Source organism: Thalassophryne amazonica, chromosome 4, assembly GCF_902500255.1.
Source record: "Thalassophryne amazonica chromosome 4, fThaAma1.1, whole genome shotgun sequence".
Classification (NCBI taxonomy): Eukaryota; Metazoa; Chordata; class Actinopteri; order Batrachoidiformes; family Batrachoididae; genus Thalassophryne; species Thalassophryne amazonica.
In genome coordinates, this window is record NC_047106.1 from 39,096,235 (window position 1) to 39,120,250 (window position 24,016).

The 24,016-nt window shown below is 41.3% G+C and overlaps 1 protein-coding gene across 6 annotated transcripts in view; it reads right to left on the reverse strand.

Annotated features, from left to right (window-relative positions):
• Positions 1–15,279, reverse strand: part of gria4a (glutamate receptor, ionotropic, AMPA 4a) — a 451,011-nt gene extending 435,732 nt beyond the window's left edge. For all 6 annotated transcript variants that reach the window (XM_034167735.1, XM_034167734.1, XM_034167737.1 and 3 more), the window contains exon 1: positions 15,037–15,279. In XM_034167735.1, the coding sequence (XP_034023626.1) occupies positions 15,037–15,130 (94 nt within the window). In that variant the 5' untranslated portion in view covers positions 15,131–15,279. The remainder of the gene's footprint in view (positions 1–15,036) is intronic.
• Between the last annotated feature and the right edge of the window lie 8,737 nt (positions 15,280–24,016).

The following is a 24,016-nucleotide window of genomic DNA, read 5'->3' on the forward strand; positions in this document are numbered from 1 at the left end:
CCTCTTTGCAGCACCTCTCAAGCGCCATCAGGTTGGATGGGGAGAGTCAGTGCACAGCCATTTTCAGATCTCTCCAGAGATGTCCACCGACATCAATAGCCTTTTTGCTTAATGATTCCCTTATCGGTCCTTCAGAGCAGCCATTGTTTTTGAGGGTGTTTGTTGGGAAAATGTTCATTTCTCTACATTGATTTCAGACCCTGCAGCGGGTCTGTAATCAACAGCTTCCGCAGCACGTCTCCACTTTGAAGCATGAACCAATGAAGAAGTGCTTCGATCCGCTGCTTCTTTGGTTCTTTGATTCACTGCTCTTCAAAAGCGGCAAGTCCACTTCTTAACCCCTCTCAAAGCCATTAAAATATGTCAATCGTGAGTCACTTTTGTGTGGATTAAAGTCAGTAACTGGGACTCTTGTCTTGTTGCAGTCAATAAGAATCGTCCTCCGTTCCATTGGCACAGCTCCAAACACTGCGCGGCTCTCTGCCCGAGACAAAGTCTGGTCGGTATTAATAACTTCAAAACGAATCGCTCCTTTAAATAAAATGACACCTCTTTCCAAATGCTGTAATACAGACAAACTACAATCGACTAAACATTTTTTTTCCTCCCAAAATGAGACGTCCTGCATTTTTTATGAATTACATCCTGACATGCAGCACAGCCACAAGAGCTCAGTTCAGATGTATGGAAAGACATTCATGCCAATAATGTCTGAAGGGGGGGGGGGGGGGGGGGGGGGGGGGGGGGCAGGGCTTTCTCTGTGGCTGGCCCCAGACTTTGGAACGCTCTGCCCCTCCATGTCCGAACAGCCCCCACAGTGGAGGTGTTTTAAGTCTCGTCTGAAGACCCACTTTTATTCTTTGGTTTTTAACACTGAGTGAGTTGTGTGGTCCTCTGTTTTATTGGTTTTGTTTTTATTTTGGTACATTTTATTGGTTTTATCTTTTGTATGCTGTATGTATTTATTTATTTATCTTGCACATTTTAGTTAATTTTGTTGTTATTTTCTTATTTTTAATTTTTGACTACTGGGGTTTTATCTATCATGATTCTATTGTATGTGCAGCACTTTGGAACATTTTTGTTGTTAAATGTGCTATATAAATAAAGTGGATTGGATTGAATTGAAAGGAAATGCTTTTGAAAAAAAACTACAGATTTTGTTTATTTCTATTTATGTCCAGAGATCAAGGATCCACCATGCAGAGTTTATTATGTCCAGAGTTTAAGGATCCGGTGACCAATTTCATATTTATTTACTTTAAGACTCAATAAAATGTTGCTGACATAGAAAACCTGTAAAGCCTACTTTTAGTACACAGAAAATTCACAAGAGGTATTGATAAGGGAATCGATAAGGAATCGGATCGATAAGAGGAATCGATATCGATAAAGTCTTATCAATACCCATCCCTAATCCTGACTAGTCTCCCAGTTCCTGCCACTGAAAAACATCCCCACATCATGATGCTGCCACCACCATGCTTCACTGTAGGGATGGTGCCTGGTTTCCTCTAAACATGATGCCCTCCTCATAATCTGAGAGTCAGGTGTCTTTTGGCAAACTCCAGGCACGCTGCCATGTGTCTTTTACTAAGGAGTGGCTTCCGTCTGGCCATTCTACCATACAGGTCTGATTGGTGGAATCGTACAGAGATGGTTGTCCTTCTGAAAGGTTCTCTCTCCACAGAGGAATGTTGGAGCTCTGACAGAGTGACCACTGGGTTCTTGGTCACCTCCCAGACGAAGGCCCTTCTTCCTTGATAGCTCAGTTTGGATGGGCAGCCAGCTCTAGGATGAGTCCTGATGGATCCAAACTTCTTCCATTTACAGATGATGGAGGACACTGTGCTCACTGGGACCTTCAAATTTTCTGTATCCTTCCCCATATTTGTGCCTCAAGACAATCCTGCCTCAGAGGTCTACAGTCAGTTCCTTTGACTTAATGCTTTGTTTGTTCTCTGACATGCACTGTCAACTGTGGGACCTTATATGTAGACAGGTGTGTGACTTTCCAAATCATGTCCAGTCTGCTAAATTTACCCCAGGTGGACTCCAATTAAGTAGAAACATCTCAAGGATGATCACTGGAAACAGGTGCACCTGAGCTCAATTTGAGGTTCATGGCAAAAGCTGTAAATACATCTCAAGGATGATCACTGGAAACAGGGTGCACCTGAGCTCAATTTTGAGGTTCATGGCAAAAGCTGTAAATACATAGGTACATGTGATTTCTTCATTTTGTTTGCTTTTTTTTTTTTAAGAAATTTGCATAAATCTAAAAAAATGTTTTTCACATTGTCATTATGGAGTATTATGTGTGGAATTTTTGAAGAAAACAAAAGAATTTTATCCATTTGGAATAAGGCTGTAACATAAAATGAGGGAAAGTGGAGCACTGAATACTTTCGGGATGCCCTGTAATTATTTCTATCATATACATAAATTAATCAAATGTGGCGACAGATAGTATGTCATGCACATGCAATACCATTTTGAGTGCTCAATATAGCAAAACATGGTCTCTCTCTCTCTCTGTCTCTCTGCTCTTGAGAAAATATAATGGATGCTTTCAACTCACACACAGTACATGGATGCGACTGTTTATAGTACCCACAATCAGCAAGTAAAAATTACAGTACCGATAAAATACTGTATACATTCAATTTACACTGCAGTTTGTCATATGGTAAATTGTACATATTAATATATGTGTGTGCGTGTGTGTTAACAGGAATAAGACATGCAAGGTCTGTGCCACTGGCTGATTTTTTTTTTCTTATGTTAAATTCTCTCCCACTTTATCACACTTCACTTGCCCTGAATAGTGTGTGTGTGTGCGCACATGTTCTGAAGTATGCATGTGGTAGTCACAGTCTTTATGAATTCCAGTTTGTGTGGGAAAAGGAGATGCATTGGTGTATGGTTTTAGGATATAAAATGAACTGTAAGAGGAACTGCACTTTTTTTGCTTTGCATACACTGATGTCTGTTCTTACATGCAGCTGATCGATCAGCTGCGTGTGAGAACAGACATTTCCCCATGCATATTTGTATTTTAATCTTTGGTCTGTATTGGACACACATTTCTTCTGATTTCTGTAAATCCCATCATGCGTGTTATTACTGTTAGCCTGTCCACCATTGCAAGTGCAGTTACTGCTTCTCTCTCAGCCTTTGGCTGCGTGTGCAAAGGCCACTGCGTTTGCATGGACCGCCATTAGAGAGAGGTATTTGTGACCTGTGCATCCTTGGTTTGAGTCCCTGTCACATAGAAACAGAAGTCCACTGAGCAAGGTCCTTAATGCTTGAGTTGTTTCTGGTGTGCAATTGAGCGCCTTGCATGGAAGCATTCTGACATCGGTGTGAGAATGTGAGGCATCATTGTAAAGCACTTTGAGCATCTGCATAAGATTGAAAAGTGCTACAGAAAGGCAATCTATACAACGATCACAAACACTTTTTAACCCAGCACACAGTAAGTGAAACAGAAAGAATACTGTAAGGAATATGTGCACTTTGATTAACAGGTTGTCCATAAATCAGAAGGTTGTTAGTTCAGATACTGAGTACTGCTGTATATCAAAGTTTTTTAGTAATGAGCCGCTGACCTCTGAAGTCAGACAAATGCACACCTAATAAAAGACCGAGTGTGAAAGTGAGAAAAGCCTAGTGTCCACATGTTCCCGTCAGTTCCCAGGTGGGCTTCAGACAGAAATCGGGAAGCAAACGGCATCCGAAGCTGCAAAAAAGAGTGGAGCTGAAGTTGGCATTGACCTTGTCACTGGAATATTTTGCCACCTGCTTGCTGCGCTGCCACGGCGAGCTATAGGATAACAGATGAGGTACGGATCTGCATTCATGTTTGGTACAAGTCCAATGGAGCCAGCTTGCAGCAGGGTTCCCGGAATGTTGAAGACTGTGGTTAAATTACCGCAAACTTGCCAGTGACCCCGTCGGATTCCCAATTATTTCTATCACTGTCTAAATTTTGTTCCCAATTATCACCATACTCCAGATGGTGGGTGACACGCTCCAGGATGACCACGTCTGGTTGCAGATGGATTGCGGCGGGGTTGGTGATTATCCTGTGAGTTAGCTGTTTTGCAATTTTTTTCTATTGGGAAGTCAACCATAACTTAACAGGATGCGTGTGGACAGGGGGTTTAAGTGTGAAGAATGGGCTAGAACTTATCGTGCTGCAATTTTATGGAATATTTTGCCACTGAAGGTGAAAAGGTCAAGCTGTTGAGCCCTTTATCTGTTGAGCCCTTTAAAGCTAATCTTAAAATATTTTTTCTTATGATTTATAATGTTTATTTAACTATTTTCAACTGAATATTTTATTGTTATAATGATTTTGATGCTAGTTGTATTATCATTTACTGTGCATTTTTACTGTGTTATTTTATGTTAAATTGTAAAAAATATATTGATATGTATTTATCCTGAAAGTGCAACACAGTATTAATAAAATTATTATTTATCTTATTAGCAATTTGGAACACCACTACCACTAATTTTAATCTACCATATCAATCAATCAATCAATTTTATTTATATAGCGCCAAATCACAACAAACAGTTGCCCCAAGGCGCTTTATATTGTAAGGCAAGGCCATACAATAATTACGTAAAAACCCCAACAGTCAAAACGACCCCCTGTGAGCAAACACTTGGCGACAGTGGGAAGGAAAAACTCCCTTTTAACAGGAAGAAACCTCCAGCAGAACCAGGCTCAGGGAGGGGCAGTCTTCTGCTGGGACTGGTTGGGGCTGAGGGAGAGAACCAGGAAAAAGACATGCTGTGGAGGGGAGCAGAGATCAATCACTAATGATTAAATGCAGAGTGGTGCATACAGAGCAAAAAGAGAAAGAAACACTCAGTGCATCATGGGAACCCCCCAGCAGTCTAAGTCTATAGCAGCATAACTAAGGGATGGTTCAAGATCACCTGATCCAGCCCTAACTATAAGCTTTAGCAAAAAGGAAAGTTTTAAGCCTAATCTTAAAAGTAGAGAGGGTGTCTGTCTCCCTGATCTGAATTGGGAGCTGGTTCCACAGGAGAGGAGCCTGAAAGCTGAAGGCTCTGCCTCCCATTCTACTCTTACAAACCCTAGGAACTACAAGTAAGCCTGCAGTCTGAGAGCGAAGCGCTCTATTGGGGTGATATGGTACTATGAGGTCCCTAAGATAAGATGGGACCTGATTATTCAAAACCTTATAAGTAAGAAGAAGAATTTTAAATTATATTCTAGAATTAACAGGAAGCCAATGAAGAGAGGCCAATATGGGTGAGATATGCTCTCTCCTTCTAGTCCCTGTCAGTACTCTAGCTGCAGCATTTTGAATTAACTGAAGGCTTTTCAGGGAACTTTAAGGACAACCTGATAATAATGAATTACAATAGTCCAGCCTAGAGGAAATAAATGCATGAATTAGTTTTTCAGCATCACTCTGAGACAAGACCTTTCTAATTTTAGAGATATTGCGTAAATGCAAAAAAGCAGTCCTACATATTTGTTTAATATGCGCTTTGAATGACATATCCTGATCAAAAATGACTCCAAGATTTCTCACAGTATTACTAGAGGTCAGGGTAATGCCATCCAGAGTAAGGATCTGGTTAGACACCATGTTTCTAAGATTTGTGGTGCCAAGTACAATAACTTCAGTTTTATCTGAGTTTAAAAGCAGGAAATTAGAGATCATCCATGTCTTTATGTCTGTAAGACAATCCTGCAGTTTAGCTAATTGGTGTGTGTCCTCTGGCTTCATGGATAGATAAAGCTGGGTATCATCTGCGTAACAATGAAAATTTAAGCAATGCCGTCTAATAATACTGCCTAAGGGAAGCATGTATAAAGTGAATAAAATTGGTCCTAGCACAGAACCTTGTGGAACTCCATAATTAACCTTAGTCTGTGAAGAAGATTCCCCATTTACATGAACAAATTGTAATCTATTAGATAAATATGATTCAAACCATTGCAGCACAGTGCCTTTAATACCTATGGCATGCTCTAATCTCTGTAATAAAATTTCATGCCATATCTCATGGCATGTTGTGATTCAGCAGCACGAAATATACATTAATCTGTTGGTTCATGATATTGTCATGAAAAGCGCCACATTTTGTAACGGGAGCACAAATTTATTCTAATACATTCCGTGACAGCTGCATGAAATTAATCCCTTAAGCCCTAGAGCCTATTTCACCAAAATCACATACCCATACATTATGATTTATTTCTCAGCTTGTACAAGGTCAAAAATGCAAACTTTGGATCAAGTAAAGACAGGTCCTAGGGGATGAGGTGGATGCAAAAAAAAAAAAAAAAAAAAATGAAAGTAAGTAATACTTGGTAGGAGTAAATGAGTTTTTTTTTTTTTTTCCCAAAAAATGAATTCCGATTTATGTCTTTATTTGCTTGGCGTTTCAGCTACGGTTAGTTGATATGTGACTGAAGTGGATACTTTTGTAGAGGAGACTTCACTTGGCATTTTGATGTATAATGAGTGTATGTTGATGTCAGCATTGGTTAGTTATGAGGGTTCAAATGTTCCAAAACAGGGCAAGTCCCCAAATTTGGGGACTCTGGGGTTAAAGAGGGTTAAATGTTGAAGCGGAGGGGTTGAGGTGGTTAAGGTTAGGGTTGGGGGTAGGAGTAGGGTTCATAATAGTGAGTTAAAAAAAACCCTGTCACGAAAAATTTATTATTTCGTGATGGGAGCATGAAAAAAAAAAAAAACGTGAGACTGGGTTGAATTTAATACATCTAAGATCAGCAGGTTTAATATACTTCATGAAGCTGGTTGCCTAAATGTAAAAAACAACCAACCAAACAACAACCAAAACAGAGACAGTGAAATTGATGTTCAGGTGACTCTTATACCTATAAAAACAACACTGTTGCCTCTTTTCTCATTTTCAATCAGATGTGGCAATCTGCTTGTACAAATTATGAGATCATTCGACCCTTTCAGGTTAATTTCTGTCCACAGAGAGACATTTTTGCTTCAGTGGGTTTGATTAATTATGATAGTATAAACACTAAAATTAATGCAACTGGCAGTCAGTCACGTCACAACATAAACCACTAACAATGACCCCTGAACACAGCATGTTTGATCCAGGAGGATGTGACTAAAGACAAAGGTAGAGCAGAGACAGCAAAATTAAAAACTGCAATTTGACAGTACATTGGAAACTAAATATTTTTAATGGCAGAATGACATAACTTGGGTATTTTTAGTGATGACCCCTGTGAACGTGTGTAATATGTATCTAATTCTCTCACAATTGGTAATAATGAACTCAACTGCACATTTTTGGCTAAAAGTTATATTTAGTGTTGTGTAATGCTGATAAAAATTGATTGGTTTTAGATTGCTTTTGGGGTTTAAATTAAGTGAAATAAAGTGTGTCTTCATGTGAAGTGAATCAGATTGAACTCCATCGATTTACACCGAGAGAGACAGAGAAAGAGAGAGATGACAGGAATGGAAGTGAAGTGATACATAATGAACCAGTGCAAACAAAATGTAATTTCTCTCATATGTCTTCTTCCTCTTTCTTAACAAGGAAATTTCACCATCAAGTAATGCCAAGAGAGAAATCTTCTTATGATCGCAAGTCTGAATAATTGCCAATTGAAAAGAATATGAAGTTCGTTTTAGTTAAGGATGGCATTGGAAAGCTGCAGGCGTGCACAGGGGACTCTAAATGTATCCCAACATGACGTGTTGTACTTTGCCAAAGAAGATTCGCCATCGTTATCCGCTGTGTCAGTCTTTCCCTCTCACATAAACTGCATAAAAGAAGCTGCCGTTGCCACTCTTGATATTAGTCCTGTGCAATGCAGAGATATGCAAATGACTGCTCAAGAGAAATATTGGAAAGCAGAAAGAATGGGCCTGTGCCTGTGTTTGACAGCATTTAAAAAAAGTCATATATCAAACTGCATGCTACATGGTAAAATATGCTTTTATAAAGGAATTGTCGCTTGTGTAGCTCGCCAATAATTTCTGAATTCGATTTATTTATATAGCACCAAATCACAACATAAGTTGCACCATGGCACTACAGAGGCATAAGGTTTAAAACATACCCACCCTTTGGCACAATGGCAACGTTGGTAAGGTACATCAATTTAAAAGTACCCTTCCAGCAGTGCGGGTTTGCCTGCACTTCCTTCACTTAAGTGGGCAGATGTCAGGGAAGTGGTTAAAGGTTTGAGATGTGACCTTGTGACCAGAGTGGCATTCAAACCTCTGACCAGATAGGAGATGATGGTGAAAAAATCATCAATATGGACTGGTTTCTTCCTCAGAGGGACTTTTTCCTTACCACTACTGCTCTGGGGGTTAGTAAGGTTAGACCTTACTTGTGTGAAGCACCTTGAGGCAACTCTGTTGTGCTATATAAATGAAAATAAATTGAAAAAAATATATATAGAATTGAATTGAAATTGAATTGAAACTGAATTGAAAATTGGACCATGATCAAGATCATTAATCTCCAGGTTTCCCCTACTGCAGTTGAATGCTTTTCAACACACCACTCTGGCATCAGTATGTGAATGGGCAACCTGGTCTCATGGCAAGTCGTGATTCAGCAGCACAAAATATATGTTAATCTATTGGTTTGTGATATTGTGACTAAAAGTGCGTCGTTTTCGTCACGGCAGCACGAATTCATTCTAATTCATTCCGTGATAGCTGCACGAAATTAAAAGTGAAGTGTGGGGGGGGGGGGGGGGATTGGGGGTGGTTATGATTAGGGTGGGGGAAGGAGTAGGAGTTAAAAAAAAAAAAAAAAAAAAAAAAGCCCCGTCATGAAAATTTGACTCATTTCATGATGGGAGCACAAAAAAAATAAAAAAAATAAAATAAAAATGTGAGACTGGGCCGGAATGGGTGAACAAATAATCAATACGACGACACTGATACAAGGAATCTATTAAATGTACTATGAACCAGAAAAATGGCTTGTTTTGGTCCTATGGGTTGAAGCTAGGGTTGCCACCTTTCTGGAGTGGTATATTTAATTTTGGAAAAAAAAAAATCATTTAGTCATACTTAAAGCTTTAAGTGCATTATTAACATGAAACTGTTAATGATAAACTGTGCAGTCACCTGAAGTGTGAAATAAATGGTAAATGGACTGCATTTATATAGAACTTTTCCTTCTCCATCAGACGCTCAAAGAGCTTCACAAATAATGCCTACATTCACCCCAATGTGAGGGGTGCTGCCATACAAGGTACTCAAAACACATCGCGAGCAACTAGGGGATTAAGTCTTTGCCCAAGGGCCCTTAGTGGTTTTCCGATCAGGCTGGGATTCAAACTGAGGATCCTCTGGTCTCAAGCCCACGCCCTACCACTAGACCAGGGGTAGGCAACCTGTTCCAGAAAGAGCCATGAGGGGTGCAGGTTTTCTTTGCAGCCACTGACTCCACCAGTGATTTCACTGTTAACTGATTCCATCTGCTCAAAGTGATATTAATCAGTAAATCACCTGGTGGAGTCAGTGGCTGCAAAGAAAACCTGCACCCTCATGGCTCTTTCTGGAACAGGTTGCCTACCCCTGCACTAGACCATCACCTCTCCGCAAGTGTTCAATAATAAACATAAATATTAAGGAAAACAGACCATTCCATTAATTGTAATCTTTAAAGTGAGTACATTGTTACTTTAAGAGGAAATAAAAAATAAAAATACTTTGCCTACAGTTTGCCTTGTACCCATTAACACTAACACTGTCAAGCCAGGGGTTCGACTGTTCCCATTCACATCTGTATATTTGCAAAGTTTTTGCTTCTTTGGATGTAGTAGAGTTTCCTCATTACAGGACTCGACACGAGGTACAGAAAATTACATTGGCAGCCCTTAATATTTCCTGTATTTTATTTTATTCGGTATTCAGTTTTGGCGAGTGTGTGTGGGACATTTATGAAAATACAGAACAATTTACATCCTGTATTGATTCAATATGGGACACAACAATTAATTGTCAAATAAAGGACAATTCTGTATTTTGAGGGATGGGTGGCAACCCCAGTTGAAGCGAACTTTACCCCAGTGCCCTCTGGTGGCCGTTTTCGGCTGATGAAGATATTGCCAAACTCAGTACAAATACGTGTAATTTGATCACTTCTCAAAGGGGTCAGACTCGTCAATAAAGTCAACTTAATGTACAGTGGTTCATTTCAAGTCAGCTTGGTGTATAAATCTCATTGTTCCAGGCAATGATGGCTGTTAGCTGGCTGACAGAAGCAAGTTAGATACCAAACCAAACTAGCTGATATCAGTAGACAAGCAATACAGCCCGAGCATGTTTTCATCAGGCAGCCAGTCATGGATGTACAAATTCTCACCTTTGGATTTGCCACTTTGCCAGAAGTGACATACACCCGCACCATCCCATTTCCATATTTTCAACTCTCACTAAACTTCAATGGTCAGAGTGAAGCTCTTGTCAGACTGTTCACTGGAAAGTTAATGTTCCATGTGAGGTAAAATAAAAATAAACTCAACATATCCATTGTGGTTGCAGGGATAACTTTTAAATGTACAGTGAGGAAAATAAGTATTTGAACACCCTGGCGATTTTGCAGGTTCTCCATTTAGAAATCATGGAGGGATCTAAAATTTCATCTTAGTGCATGTCCACTGTGAGAGACAATCTAAAAAAAAAAAAAAAAATCCGGAAATCACAATGTATGTATTTTTTTAATAATTTATTTGTATGTTACTGCTGCAAATAAGTATTTGAACACCTGTGAAAATTAATGTTATATTTGGTACAGTAGCCTTTGTTTTTCACCAGGTTTGCACACACTGCAGCAGGGATTTTGGTCCACTCCTCCATACAGATCTTCTCCAAATCTTCAGGTTTGGAATTCAACTCCCTCCAAAGATTTTCTATTGAGCTCAGGTCTGGAGACTGGCCAGGCCATTCCAGGACCTTGAAATGCTTCTTACGGAGCCCCTCCTTAGTTGCCCTGGCTGTGTGTTTGGGGTCACTGTCATGCTGGAAGACCCAGCCATGACCCATCTTCAATGCTCTTACTGGGAGGAAGGAGGTTGTTTGCCAAAATCTCACAATACATGACCCCATCCATCCTCCCTTCAATACGGTGCAGTTGAACAGTTCCCTTTGCAGAAGAGCACCCCAGAGTATGATGTTTCCATCCCCATGCTTCATGGTTGGGATGGTTTTCTTGGGGTTGTTCTCATCCTCTAAACATGGTAAGTGGAGATGATTCCAAAAAGCTCTATTCTGGTCTCATCTGACCACATGACCTTCTCCCATGCCTCCTCTGGATCATCCAGATGGTCACTGGTGAACTTCAAACGGCCCTGGACATGTGCTGGCTTGAGCAGGGGGGACCTTGCTGCCCTGCAGGATTTTAAACCATGACAGCATAATGTGTTACTAATGTAATCTTTGTGACTGTGGTCTCAGCTCTCTTCAGGTCATTGACCAGGTCCTCCTGTGTAGTTCTGAGCTTTCTCAGAATCATCCTTACCCCACAAAGTGAGATCTTGCATGGAGTCCCAGACCGAGGGAGATTGACAGTCATCTTGTGTTTCTTCCACTTTCTAATAAATAATCATAACAGTTGTTGTCTTCTACCAAGCTGCTTGCCTGTTGTCCTGTAGTCCATCCCAGCCTTGTGCAGGTCTACAGTTTTGTCCCTGGTGTCCTTAGACAGCTCTTTGGTCTTGGCTATGGTGGACAGGTTGGAGTGTGATTGACTGAGTGTGTGAACAGGTGTCTTTTACACAGGTAACAAGTTCAAACAGGTGCAATTAATACAGGTAAAGAGTGCAGAATAAGAGGAATTCTTAAAGAAAAATTAACAGGTCTGTGTGAGCCAGAATTCTTGCTGGTTGGTAGGTGTTCAAATACTTATTTGCAACAGTAACATACAAATAACTTATTAAAAAAAAAATCATACATTGTGATTTCTGGATTTTTTTTTTTTTTTTTTTTAGATTATGTGAAATGTGGAAAATGACAGAACTACAGACAGGTGTCGCTGTACATATGGTAGTCAATAGGCCTCACTCGACCGACATCCAAAGGACTCAATCAATCAATCAATCAATCAATTTTTTTTATATAGCGCCAAATCACAACAAACAGTTGCCCCAAGGCGCTTTATATTGTAAGGCAAGGCCATACAATAATTATGTAAAACCCCAACGGTCAAAACGACCCCCTGTGAGCAAGCCCTGGCTACAGTGGGAAGAAAAACTCCCTTTTAACAGGAAGAAACCTCCAGCAGAACCAGGCTCAGGGAGGGGCAGTCTTCTGCTGGGACTGGTTGGGGCTGAGGGAGAGAACCAGGAAAAAGACATGCTGTGGAGGGGAGCAGAGATCGATCACTAATGATTAAATGCAGAGTGGTGCATACAGAGCAAAAAGAGAAAGAAACAGTGCATCATGGGAACCCCCCAGCAGTCTACGTCTATAGCAGCATAACTAAGGGATGGTTCAGGGTCACCTGATCCAGCCCTAACTATAAGCTTTAGCAAAAGGAAAGTTTTAAGCCTAATCTTAAAAGTAGAGAGGGTGTCTGTCTCCCTGATCTGAATTGGGAGCTGGTTCCACAGGAGAGGAGCCTGAAAGCTGAAGGCTCTGCCTCCCATTCTACTCTTACAAACCCTAGGAACTACAAGTAAGCCTGCAGTCTGAGAGCGAAGCGCTCTATTGGGGTGATATGGTACTACGAGGTCCCTAAGATAAGATGGGACCTGATTATTCAAAACCTTATAAGTAAGAAGAAGAATTTAAATTCTATTCTAGAATTAACAGGAAGCCAATGAAGAGAGGCCAATATAGGTGAGATATGCTCTCTCCTTCTAGTCCCCGTCAGTACTCTAGCTGCAGCATTTTGAATTAACTGAAGGCTTTTTAGGGAACTTTTAGGACAAACCTGATAATAATGAATTACAATAGTCCAGCCTAGAGGAAATAAATGCATGAATTAGTTTTTCAGCATCACTCTGAGACAAGACCTTTCTGATTTTAGAGATATTGCGTAAATGCAAAAAAGCAGTCCTACATATTTGTTTAATATGCGCTTTGAATGACATATCCTGATCAAAAATGACTCCAAGATTTCTCACAGTATTACTAGAGGTCAGGGTAATGCCATCCAGAGTAAGGATCTGGTTAGACACCATGTTTCTAAGATTTGTGGGGCCAAGTACAATAACTTCAGTTTTATCTGAGTTTAAAAGCAGGAAATTAGAGGTCATCCATGTCTTTATGTCTGTAAGACAATCCTGCAGTTTAGCTAATTGGTGTGTGTCAGTGGTCAGGACTCTGACCACTGAGGGTAGAGCCTGAGTTTTTAGCCGACTGGTCAGAGTGTCCGCTTCCCATGCTGGACATTGCGAGTTTGTGTCCAGAGGGGAGCCAAGAGGAGAAGTCGCAACAGAAACACAATGCAGAGCAAGCAGCTACAGGCTTGACATGTTTCACAGAGATGTCTCTGGAAAATCCCAGGTATGGCATGGAGAGACAGGGTAACTAAAGAAGAAGTCCTCTGAAGAACAACTCAGAGACCACTTGGCCCCAGCTGTCAAAGAACACAGACTTACGATGCTGGGACATGTCCTTAGGAAGACAGATGAGAGACATCCCAAAACATATTTGGAATGGTGACCAGAATGTGGTTTAAAAAAAAAAAAAAAAAGAGGGGAAGCCCGGTAACTACCTCGAGAAGTACGTCAATCAAGAACATGGAGAAGATGGGCCTCAGCTGGAGTGATGCGAAAGTCATAGCGATGAAACAAGAAATCTGGAGAGATGCCTAATGTTCCCATAGGAGCTGGAGGAACTAAGTTGCAGTAAGTAAGAGTGCCACTTTTGACAGATTCTAATTTACCACAAAAAAATAAACAAAGAGCTGCATCAGACTGCACCGATTTGATGCATTCCAACCGAAGCATTCCATTATAAAAAAGTATTGTTCCCGAATCAAATCGCCCGTGTGTCCGTATATGTATGATATTGTTTTATAAGGGAGCGATGCACACCCCTAGTAGACATCCAGCTGAGTGCTTCAAGCCCAGCCTGTAGTGTTTGTGAACCCTTGATGTCTCGCCAGATGGGGTCATTTTATTTTATGCTCACAGGAGGAGGATGATGAGGCTAACATCACAAATCTGCTTTGCAAACCAGGGCCAAAGCATGGACATTCACTGGCAAATAGGTTTAGTTTAATAACTCCTGCAACCACGTTATAAGCGTGCACACCATGCATGAATGTGTATGCAGTCTTATGGCTGAGTGTGCACACTGGTGCTTAGAGAACAGCACAAAGTGTGCCCAGCAGAAATCATTTAGCCTGTTAAGTTTATTGGCAGCTGCAGGGAGACACGACGATAGGAGCCGAATCTCATTACAGGACCTCCCAACTGCACCCCCCCCCCCCCCCCCCCCCCCCACGAGGAATGATGCAGTGTGCATTCATTATTACACGCGCACCTGTGTGTGTGTGTGTGTGTGTGTGTGTGTGTGTGTGTGTGTGTGTGTGTGTGTGTGTGTGTGTGTGTGTGTGTGTCCATAGGCGCAGAGCAAAGCAAGGATGATCCGGACACAGTTAACTTTTATCTCAGATCTGAAAGACAAGCATTCTGGCGCACTGACACAGGAGGGTAACTGAAAAAGGGGGGAGAGAGAGATGGGGGGGGGGGTGTACTGCAGTGTCTAAACACTGAAGACGACGAGAAGGGAACAAAGCTCGCTGAAACATTCATGAGCACAGAACAGCCTTGCAAACACGCAAACAGAAAAAAAACAGGAGAGAGAGGAGTTATTACCCAGAGAGGAGACATCAACCTCCTCTTAAAGACGCAAAAGATGCGCCAGAGGAGAAAAGCGTGCATCTTGGCGTGATTTTCTCAAGTATTTTGCAGTCATTTAGTGTCTTTCTTTTGCTGCAGGCAGCCCGTTCCTGCGCTCCAAAACGTATCAGTGCGTCAGAGTGTCCGTGCGTAAAACGATTCCAACTCACCTATCTGCACCGAGCTGGGGAAAGCCCCCGTCACCAGCGCCCAAAGGGCGGAATACACCCAGAAAAAGTGCCAAGAAAAAATTATAATCCTCATTTTTTTCCTTCCTCTTTCCTGCGATCCCTTCAGAAAGTGTTGCGATGCATCGAGAGGGGATAAACGAGGGGGGGGGGGTATTTGCGAGGATGATAGGAAGATGAAGAAGAAGAAGAAAAAAGGCGTCGGTAAAGGGGAGAGGAGGGGAGAAGAAAGGTTTTCCCCAGTTTTTTTTTTTTTTTTTAATATATATATTTTTTTTTTCCCCAGCAGTATTCCTATTCCATGATTGCTTCGGTGGCTTCTTCCCCCTGCAGTGTCCGCTCAGGAGAGAGCTGCGCGTCCGGCGCACATGGAGAATGGAGAGAGAGAGAGAGAGAGAGAGAGAGAGAGAGAGAGAGAGAGAGAGAGAGAGAGAGAGAGAGAGAGAGAGACAGAGTGGGGTGATTGGTGATGGGAAAGCAGTCTGCATGAAGGAGCTGGACATGCCCGCCCCGACTCTTCATCTTTTCGACTTTTCTTTCCCCTCTTCCACTTTAGTGTCACTCTCAAAGCGGCGTGCGCGTCGTCGCACCCGTTAGCTGCGTGTTTCATATCGCGCGCTCTGTGGAAGCCGTTTGAAAGCAGCAATGACCAACTAAACATTGCGCAGTTTGTGTTGGGATGGTTTATATTGGCGTGATCATGAATTAGAATCATTGCGCTCTGACGCATCGGTTCAGCTGCAGGAGGAATCCTCGCGCCGCCTGCACAGCTGCTCCAATCTTTATGTTAAACATCATGTGTGCACGCAACTAAAAAATAAAAATGAAAAAATAAAGCACTGGCGATGATCTGAGTGGATCGTGTTGCGTCCGTGTCACGTCGCGGCGGCTTTTCTGTGGCGTGGTGCGGCGGCAGGTGGGGAAAAGTGACAGACGGTGTGGGAAACGCGCGGCGGAGAGCGCGCTCTCATTTATTCGGATGGCTAAACTAAAGCGATGCTGGACGGTTTGTCCCACTCGGTCTGTCTGTCTGAGGGGGCTTCCCCCGACCCGCATATACGACTGATTCTGACCCTGCAGCTTTCCGAGCCACGAGAAGGAACGTCCTCCAGACTGATTTAAAGTTTATTCATGAAATGTCAGCGTTCGTCTTCGTTGATTCCTCTGCAATAGCTGGGGCTGCTTGCAAAATTTACAGTGTTGCAGTCGTATGAATTGTGCATGAGCACGAGATGAGCGCACGAAGTTGACAGGCAGCAGACTGAATGACTCTGTCCATGGTGCTGAAAACATACAGGGCTGATTCATGTGCTGTGGATTCAGCACCACACTCCATTGACTAGCTCCATTTTTTTTTTTTTTTTTTTTTTTTTTTTGGTGAAAAATTTGGGCGTCTACAATCTACATGTCTTTTGTGGACTTGGAAGAAGGTGTATGAATGAGTCATTTAACGCGTCCTTTGGAGGGCACTGCGGGAGTATGGGGTACGGGAATTGCTGCAACGTGCAATCCGGCCTCTATATGACCAAAGTAGAAGGTGTGTCCACATTCTTGACATAGCTGCTTATGGTGGATTGTGGACTCCGCCGGAGCTTTCTAAAAAACAACCCAGGACAGCCAGGGCAGGACATGAATACAGGATGTTTGGTCACTCTAGTATAACTATCTTGGGGTTTTGTTCAAAAGTGGGTATAAATTGGAGTGTGAGATTGATAGATGGATTAGGGCAGCATGTGATGTTTTACGGATGCTGTACTGGACTGTTGTGGTGAAGAAGGAACTGAGCGAGAAGGTGAGACTCAATTTACCAGTGGATTTTATGCTCCTATATGGTCATGAACTTTGGATAATGACTAAGAGGGTGAGATCATGGATACAAATGCCAGAAATGAGAGTCCTCCATCAAGTACCAGGGTTTACACTCCCGGATCGGGTGAAAAGCTTGACTATCTGGGAGGGACTCAGAGTAGAGCCACTGCCTCTTTGCATTGAGACTGGTACTCAGAGTTAGGGCTGCAGCTATTAGTTATTTTAGTAATCGAGTATTCTTTTGATTATTCTGGCGATTAATCGAGTACTTGGATAAAAAGTACTTTTGCGTTTTTTTAACAACATCAATAGTCCAGGGCTCTCCTTAAGCAATGGCACAATGTCATTGCGCCAAAGGATTGGCATTTTGCTGAAAGGGCGATGGGATGTGGCTTTCTGTTTTGTTTTCTCCAACTTGTAAAATGTAACCATTTTTAAGTTTTGTTTTTTATTATTACAAAGGTTGATGTACTGGGTCCCTGCATGATTTTTTTTATCCCTCTTTCTCTGCAGTTCAGCAGATGCATTTCAGCTGGAGGTCGAACATGCAGCTTCGCAGTCAGTTTTATTTAAGTTACCGTGTTTGTGAAGTGTTGTGTGTTGGCCAAAAAAGCAGAAATTAAAAAGTCAAACACTCAGTGTGAGTCTGAGGGAAACAGAAGAAAGTGGCCAGGGACAGAGCCATGAATCACACGGTCTGAGAGCCCCTCACACTGGGCAGAGAGACAGCAGCCGGCCACTGGGTCAATAGTCCCTCCCCACGTAGAGCAGACTGTGTGTTTTTTAAAAATAGACAAACACACTGCTTCACTTTAAATGCACAGTAAGTCTATTTCAGATGATCAGCGTGGACCATCTTTCTCTTAAAACGTTGGAAAGCAGTAGCTATCATTGCTAATTTGATTAGCTGTTATCCTCCAGTCTTCTGTTTATTTTTCCTGCGGACATTGCACTGCCACACACAGGCCTGGCATATGTACTACAATGTTAAACAAAGCTTTGAGGTACAGAATTTGCCTCGAACATTTTTTTTGTAATCGAATTATTCAAGTTACTCGATTAATCATTTTAGCCCTACTCAGAGTGTAGTGGCTGCATACCGCATGTGACTGAGATTTGACAAACATCCCATCTCCTTCTACCCTCCTCATGTATAGTGCCGTGGATAACTGAAAAAAATGCTTCAAATGGTGATGCAAGCACCAAATTTGACACATACGCCTTACAAATGCCGAGTGGCCACATGAACTTTCAATAGGCAGCCAAGAAGGATTCAACTGAAGAATTACACAGGGGTCAAAATTTAAAATTGCCCAAATCATATCGAAAGGTATTCCATATTATCTGTCTGATCTTAAAGATTCCAAAAATGTATAGTTTGGACTATCTGTGAATGAACTTTATGGAGTTATGGGGTAAAAACAGCAAGAATGGCGACAAAGGTCAATTTCAATTTGTATAGGGGTCAAAAGTTAAAGTTGCTCCAATTTTGGTAAAAAATGATGCAAATTATTAGTTGAGTGAATATGGTTTAAAAAAGGAATACTTTGCATCATGTTATCAAGCTTAGTTATCATGTTACAGTGTAGCATATGTCATGTCAGAATCCAATGGATGCCGACATTGTTTAACCTTTACTTTGCAAACCAAGCACACAACACAGTCAAAACTATATCATTTATTAATCTTATTACCTCAATTCTCAGTTCTATTTGTTTTTGACCGGTGTCAAAAATAAAAGCATAATAAAAAAGTAAAAAGAATAAAAAGCATAGTAAAACAACATGTTAATCATATAAAATACAAAACAAATGCATCTTCAATTGCAACTTAAATGTCTCAACAGAGTCTGACTGTGTCATTAACGCAGGGAGAAGGCTCTATTTCCCCCAGATGTTTAATTCACCCTAGGGATACAAAGTAAGTCTGCGTCCTGTGAACGCAAAGCCGGTACGTAGGGTTTAAGTAGATCAGCCAAACAGGACGATGCCAGTCCGTGAACAATTTTACAGGCCAAGTAGTAGTAACCTTAAAATCTGATCTCGCAGAGACAGAAAGCCAGTGAAGAAATGCCAAAATGGGTGTAATGTGGTCAAACGTTCTGCTTCGTGTCAAAAGTCTGGCAGCAGCATTTTGAACTGATTCTGGACTGTGGCAACCCAGAAAATAAAACATTGCAATAATCCAATCTAAAGGAGAAATGCATGAATCAGAGTCTCACCATCAGTCATAAACAGGATGGGACGAATCTTAGCTATATTTAGCAGATGGAAGAAAGCAGTCCTCGTAATACCTCTAATGTGGAAGTCAAAAGACAACGTAGGATAAGAAACTAAACCAAGATTACTCACCTTGACCGTTTGATGTAGGACACACAAACCCAGGCCAAGCCTTAGCTGGTAAAATAGATGCCGATGTCTCGCTGGACCAAGATCCATCATTTCAGTCTTATCAGAATTTAAAAGTAGGAAGTTACTAGACATCCACCTTCTAACTGATGCAAGGCAATCTTCTAAGGATTTTATGTGAGTGAGATTACCAGCAGTTATCGGTATGTACGATTGAGTATCATCAGCATAGCAATGAAAGGCAATACCAAAACGCCCAAGAGGTGCTATATAATGCCCCAGTCACATAGCATACAACAGTTCCTGAACAAAGGGAAAAAAGTAAAAAAAAAGTCACAATTCGTTGAGAAAAGGTGCATGAACGAGCTTAATCACCGAATAGCCTGCAAACCAAAAGTGCAAAAGGGATGAAAGCGGAACAAAACAAAACTGAAGCTAATGTTGATGTCGACGCTTTAAACAAAACATGCCTGGAGCCACTGCTGGAGCAATGTGTGTCTGCATCTCTGAGTTCCAGGACTGGGATGGAGCTCATAGCGCCTGAGTCCTGGAGAAACTGCAAACAGAAGCTGTGGAGATCTGTGTGCACATCGGTGGACCCACCTGCTCTGGTTTCTCATCCAGAACAAAGGAGCGATCATCTCATCATCAGAATCCTCACTGTCTGATGATACACTGCACACTACGTCTTGCTCCAATTAAAATAAAAACGGTGGTGTGCCGTGGTGACTGCTGTATCACTGTATTACGTTACTAACAGTGGTGGGCACTGTTCAGCTAATCCGATAACTATCAAAGATAATGTTTTTGTTCGCAGATTACCTTTTCAGATAAGTTTTAAAACCATCATCGGACCAATTATCTTCCGATAAATTTAGTTCAGATGACTTTCAGTCCGCTAACATTTTTTGCTGTTGTTGGTAAAGTGAGCAAAGTTTAACAGTCAAAAACTTTTGTAAACCCTAAAATCAAACAATTTAATCCCTGTTGTGTGTAGATCAGTGGTTTATGACAGTTTGGCTGTCACTTGTTGATGATGTCATCATTAAGCACAAGACGTGATTGGCCGGTCGACGCAGCGAGCATTGTGGATAGTGTAGTTCAGGTTCTCTTTGGACGTTACACTGTTACAGTTCGCTCGACACAAACAAAACGGACTAATTTTAACATTATTTTATTTCTTTGTGGCATGGGATAATTTAATCGCCAAGACTCGGTGGGAGAGAGATGATCTCACGGTGCAGCTGCAGGAACTTTTCTTCACCATTTACACACCGTTTTGGATAATCAGGATGCTTTATGTGGAATATTTTCTTCATAATTTAATGAATCCCACTGAAACTAACAGGTAAGAATTTATATTTACTACGTCTTTTACTCTGCCAATCAATGCATTAATTTTGGTTGTTTAAGCCGCAGGGTTCAAAGCGTGTGAAAAAGTAGCAGCTTTTTGTTTGTAAATGATGGTGTATCCAATAGACAAACTGTGAATTCTAATACTGTGTTTTACTGCTTTTGAAAGATGATGACAGTGTTTGGGGTTTTATTTTTTTTATTCATTCAATTTTCGTGTGTTCTTTTTGTGTTTGTGATCTTTGGATTTACTCAGCAGCCCCTGCGCTTAAAGTGAAACTGGGCCCACCACTGGTTACTAAGCCATATATACATTTATAACAGAAAACTGTCAAAAGGGGGAATAAATATAAGTGTAAAGATGAATGAATATATCAGAACAGTAAATTGTTCAGTCCGTGTGACTCCTGCGCATTGACTCCCCATGTATGGTTATTCCATGACCTGCCACTGCTGTCCATGTTATATAATCATCTGAATCTTCTACCTGTTGCCACATGTATATATGGGCTGGATTGTCATTCCTACACTCATATTGTTATATTTAATAAAAAAAAACAATAAGTGCATGCAGGAGCTGCTGCTGCCGCTGCATTCCAATACCTTCAGAAATCAATTTTTTTTGTTGTTTCAAATTCAGCAGCTGCTTGTGGCAAAAATAATTAATTGTATCCACACAAAATATTAATTCTGGCCAATGTAAGGTGCCTGTGCCCAGTGAAGCTGCCCCCCCCCCAGATAAAAAAAAAAATCTAAGCAAACAGCTGAGTTTGCCCTGTAATTTCTGACGGTACACGAACACAGCAGCAAGCACTCAGAAATGGCTTCTGTACTGTGTGAAAACATTCAGCTGGTCGAACGAAGTCAAACTAAATGCTAACATTACAAAACTAAGCAAACAAAAAACAAGTGTCAATAATGACAGCAAAACAAAATACAGATGAATTGAGGTTTTTGGTGGCATTCGTTCAAATTTATTAACAGTTTAAAAATCCTGATGAAGCGCCAGCTGCAGGAACGAAGCTGCATGAAGGTTAAACGATGCCAACAAAAGCCCAGATTTCTTGTTTCATTTGGACTTTGTTGCCTTTAGTTAAGTGCCGTGTGACCAGCCCATAAAGGGAGAAAAGAAAGGGGCCTAAGACAGATCCCTGTGGAATCCCAAATTTCATATCACTAAGGTTAGAGGTAGTGTTACTGTACAAAACACAATGAGAACGAGTGGACAGGTATGGCGTCAACCATGCAAGGCATTTCCAGTAATCCCAAAGTGATTCTCCAGCCTATCAAGTAAAATATGATAATCCACAGTATCAAACGCAGGTGGTTTTCTGAATCCATTGTAACCAAAAGGTCATTCACTACTTTCATTAGCACTGTCTCTGTGGAGTGATTTTCTAAAAGCAGACTGCAATGGCTCGAAATGATTCTTCTCAGTAAGGTGGTCCACGAGCTGCAGTGAAACCACTCTCCAGAATTTTAGAGGAAAATGACAAATTTGATATCGGCCTATAATTTTTCAATACACTAGGGTCAAGATTACATTTCTTAAGTAATGGTTTAATCACTGCGGATGTGAAACATTTAGGAACAGATCCAGAAGTTAGTGAGAGATTAACAATTTCCAGCACAGTCGGCCAAAGAATGGGCCATAGGTCCTTAAACATTTTTGTTGGTATAGGATCAAATAAGCAGGTTGTAGACATCACAAGTTTCATCAGCGCGCCTAGTGAAATACTATCAACATCTGTAAATCTAGGTAACACCTCAGTTGTAGCACCCACCTCAATAGCAGGGTGCAGTGGTTGGGCCAAGGTATGCGGGGGATATGCTCAACCTAATGGCTTCTATGTTCTTCTCGAAATAATCCAAGATGTGCTGTGCTGAAAAGGGACAACGACTAACATGGGTGTCCATGAATGAGTAATGCTACAGTGTCAAACAAAAACTTTGAGTTATGCTCGTTTTTATTGATCAAATCAAAATAATAGGCCCAGTTTGTAGCCAATAGCGCATGCTTATAATTTAATATAGCATCACACCATGCAAGGTAGAACACCTCTAATTTGGAACTACACCATTTCCATTCTAAACCTCTAGCCTTCTGCCTGAGGTCATGCAAGTAACCATTGAACCAAGGCTTCTGTGTGATTTTAATAGAGGATACACAAGTGTAGTTTTATCAAGTGTAGTTTTGAACGCTAAATTTAAACTATGTTCAACACCGTCTACTGATTGGACATTCTCCAAACTCGAAGCTAAAATATCAGGCAGTCTACCCTCGAGCTCAGTCACAGTTATGGGTTTAATGTACCACCAGAAAGACAAGGTTGCTGCCCCACTAAACGCGGCGGAGTAAATGTAAGCCTAATAAGTGAGTGGTCAGAGACCACCAATGCAAGAGGTAAAATGTTGATATTCGAGACAGCAAAACCACATACGAGAACCAAATCCAGGGTATTTCCACTAATGTGTGTCGAGTCCTGAATGCACTGCTGGAATCCTAATGCATCCACAATTTTATTAAATGATTTGCAGAGGGGCTCAGAGGGCTTAATTATATGAATGTTAAAATCACCAATAATCAAAATGTTATCTGCACTAGTTGACAAGCTAGAGATGAACGCACTAAATTCATCTAAGAATTCAGAGTATAGGCCCAGGGGCTTATAAACAATGACAAAATAGCACAACTGATTTCCATTCTTCTGACCCTGACAATATTTAGCATCCTGGGCAAAGTAGAGAATTAGATGCTCAGACAAATTATACTTGTGACCCCCGGCAGCTAAGAAACTCAACCTAGATTTATAAATAAAAGCAACACCCCCTCCTTGCTTCACACCATGAGAAACATGACTAAATGTGTATGCCAGGGGCAGGCCTCATTTAAGGGAAGGACAACTGTAGGTTTAAACCAGGTTTCACATAATCCAACCATATCCAAGCGGTGATTCACAGTCAGATCATTAATCAACAGTTACTTTGAGGACAGTGATCTGATGTTAATGAGACCCAAGCTAAGGACATCAGTGGGGTCAACCACTGGACTGATCGGATTTAAGGGTGGTTCCAGAACAACATTTATAAAAGGTGCCTGGAAACAGGTTTAGGTTTTTAGACATTCCACGCAAATTGTAGGTAGCAGACACAAAATATTTAACATTGCTGGAACAGCCAGCAAGCCATCCTTTATTATCCAATGTAGTAATGGGTAGCAAATTTGCAAAACATATCCCTCGCTGATTCTTAAGGACACGGAAGCAGACAGCAGGCCACAGTCTCAACTTGAAAGATTTCCCTTCGCTCCTGATCCCGAGGGAAAGCTGCGCAGTGCAACCTGTGCAGGGTGTTGGGATTCACTCCACCTCTCCAGCCCCACCTACTTGGTATTCAGCAGCTCCGTGCTGTCAGCTGATCGAGAGACGTCGGGTAAACAGGAAGAAGATGTC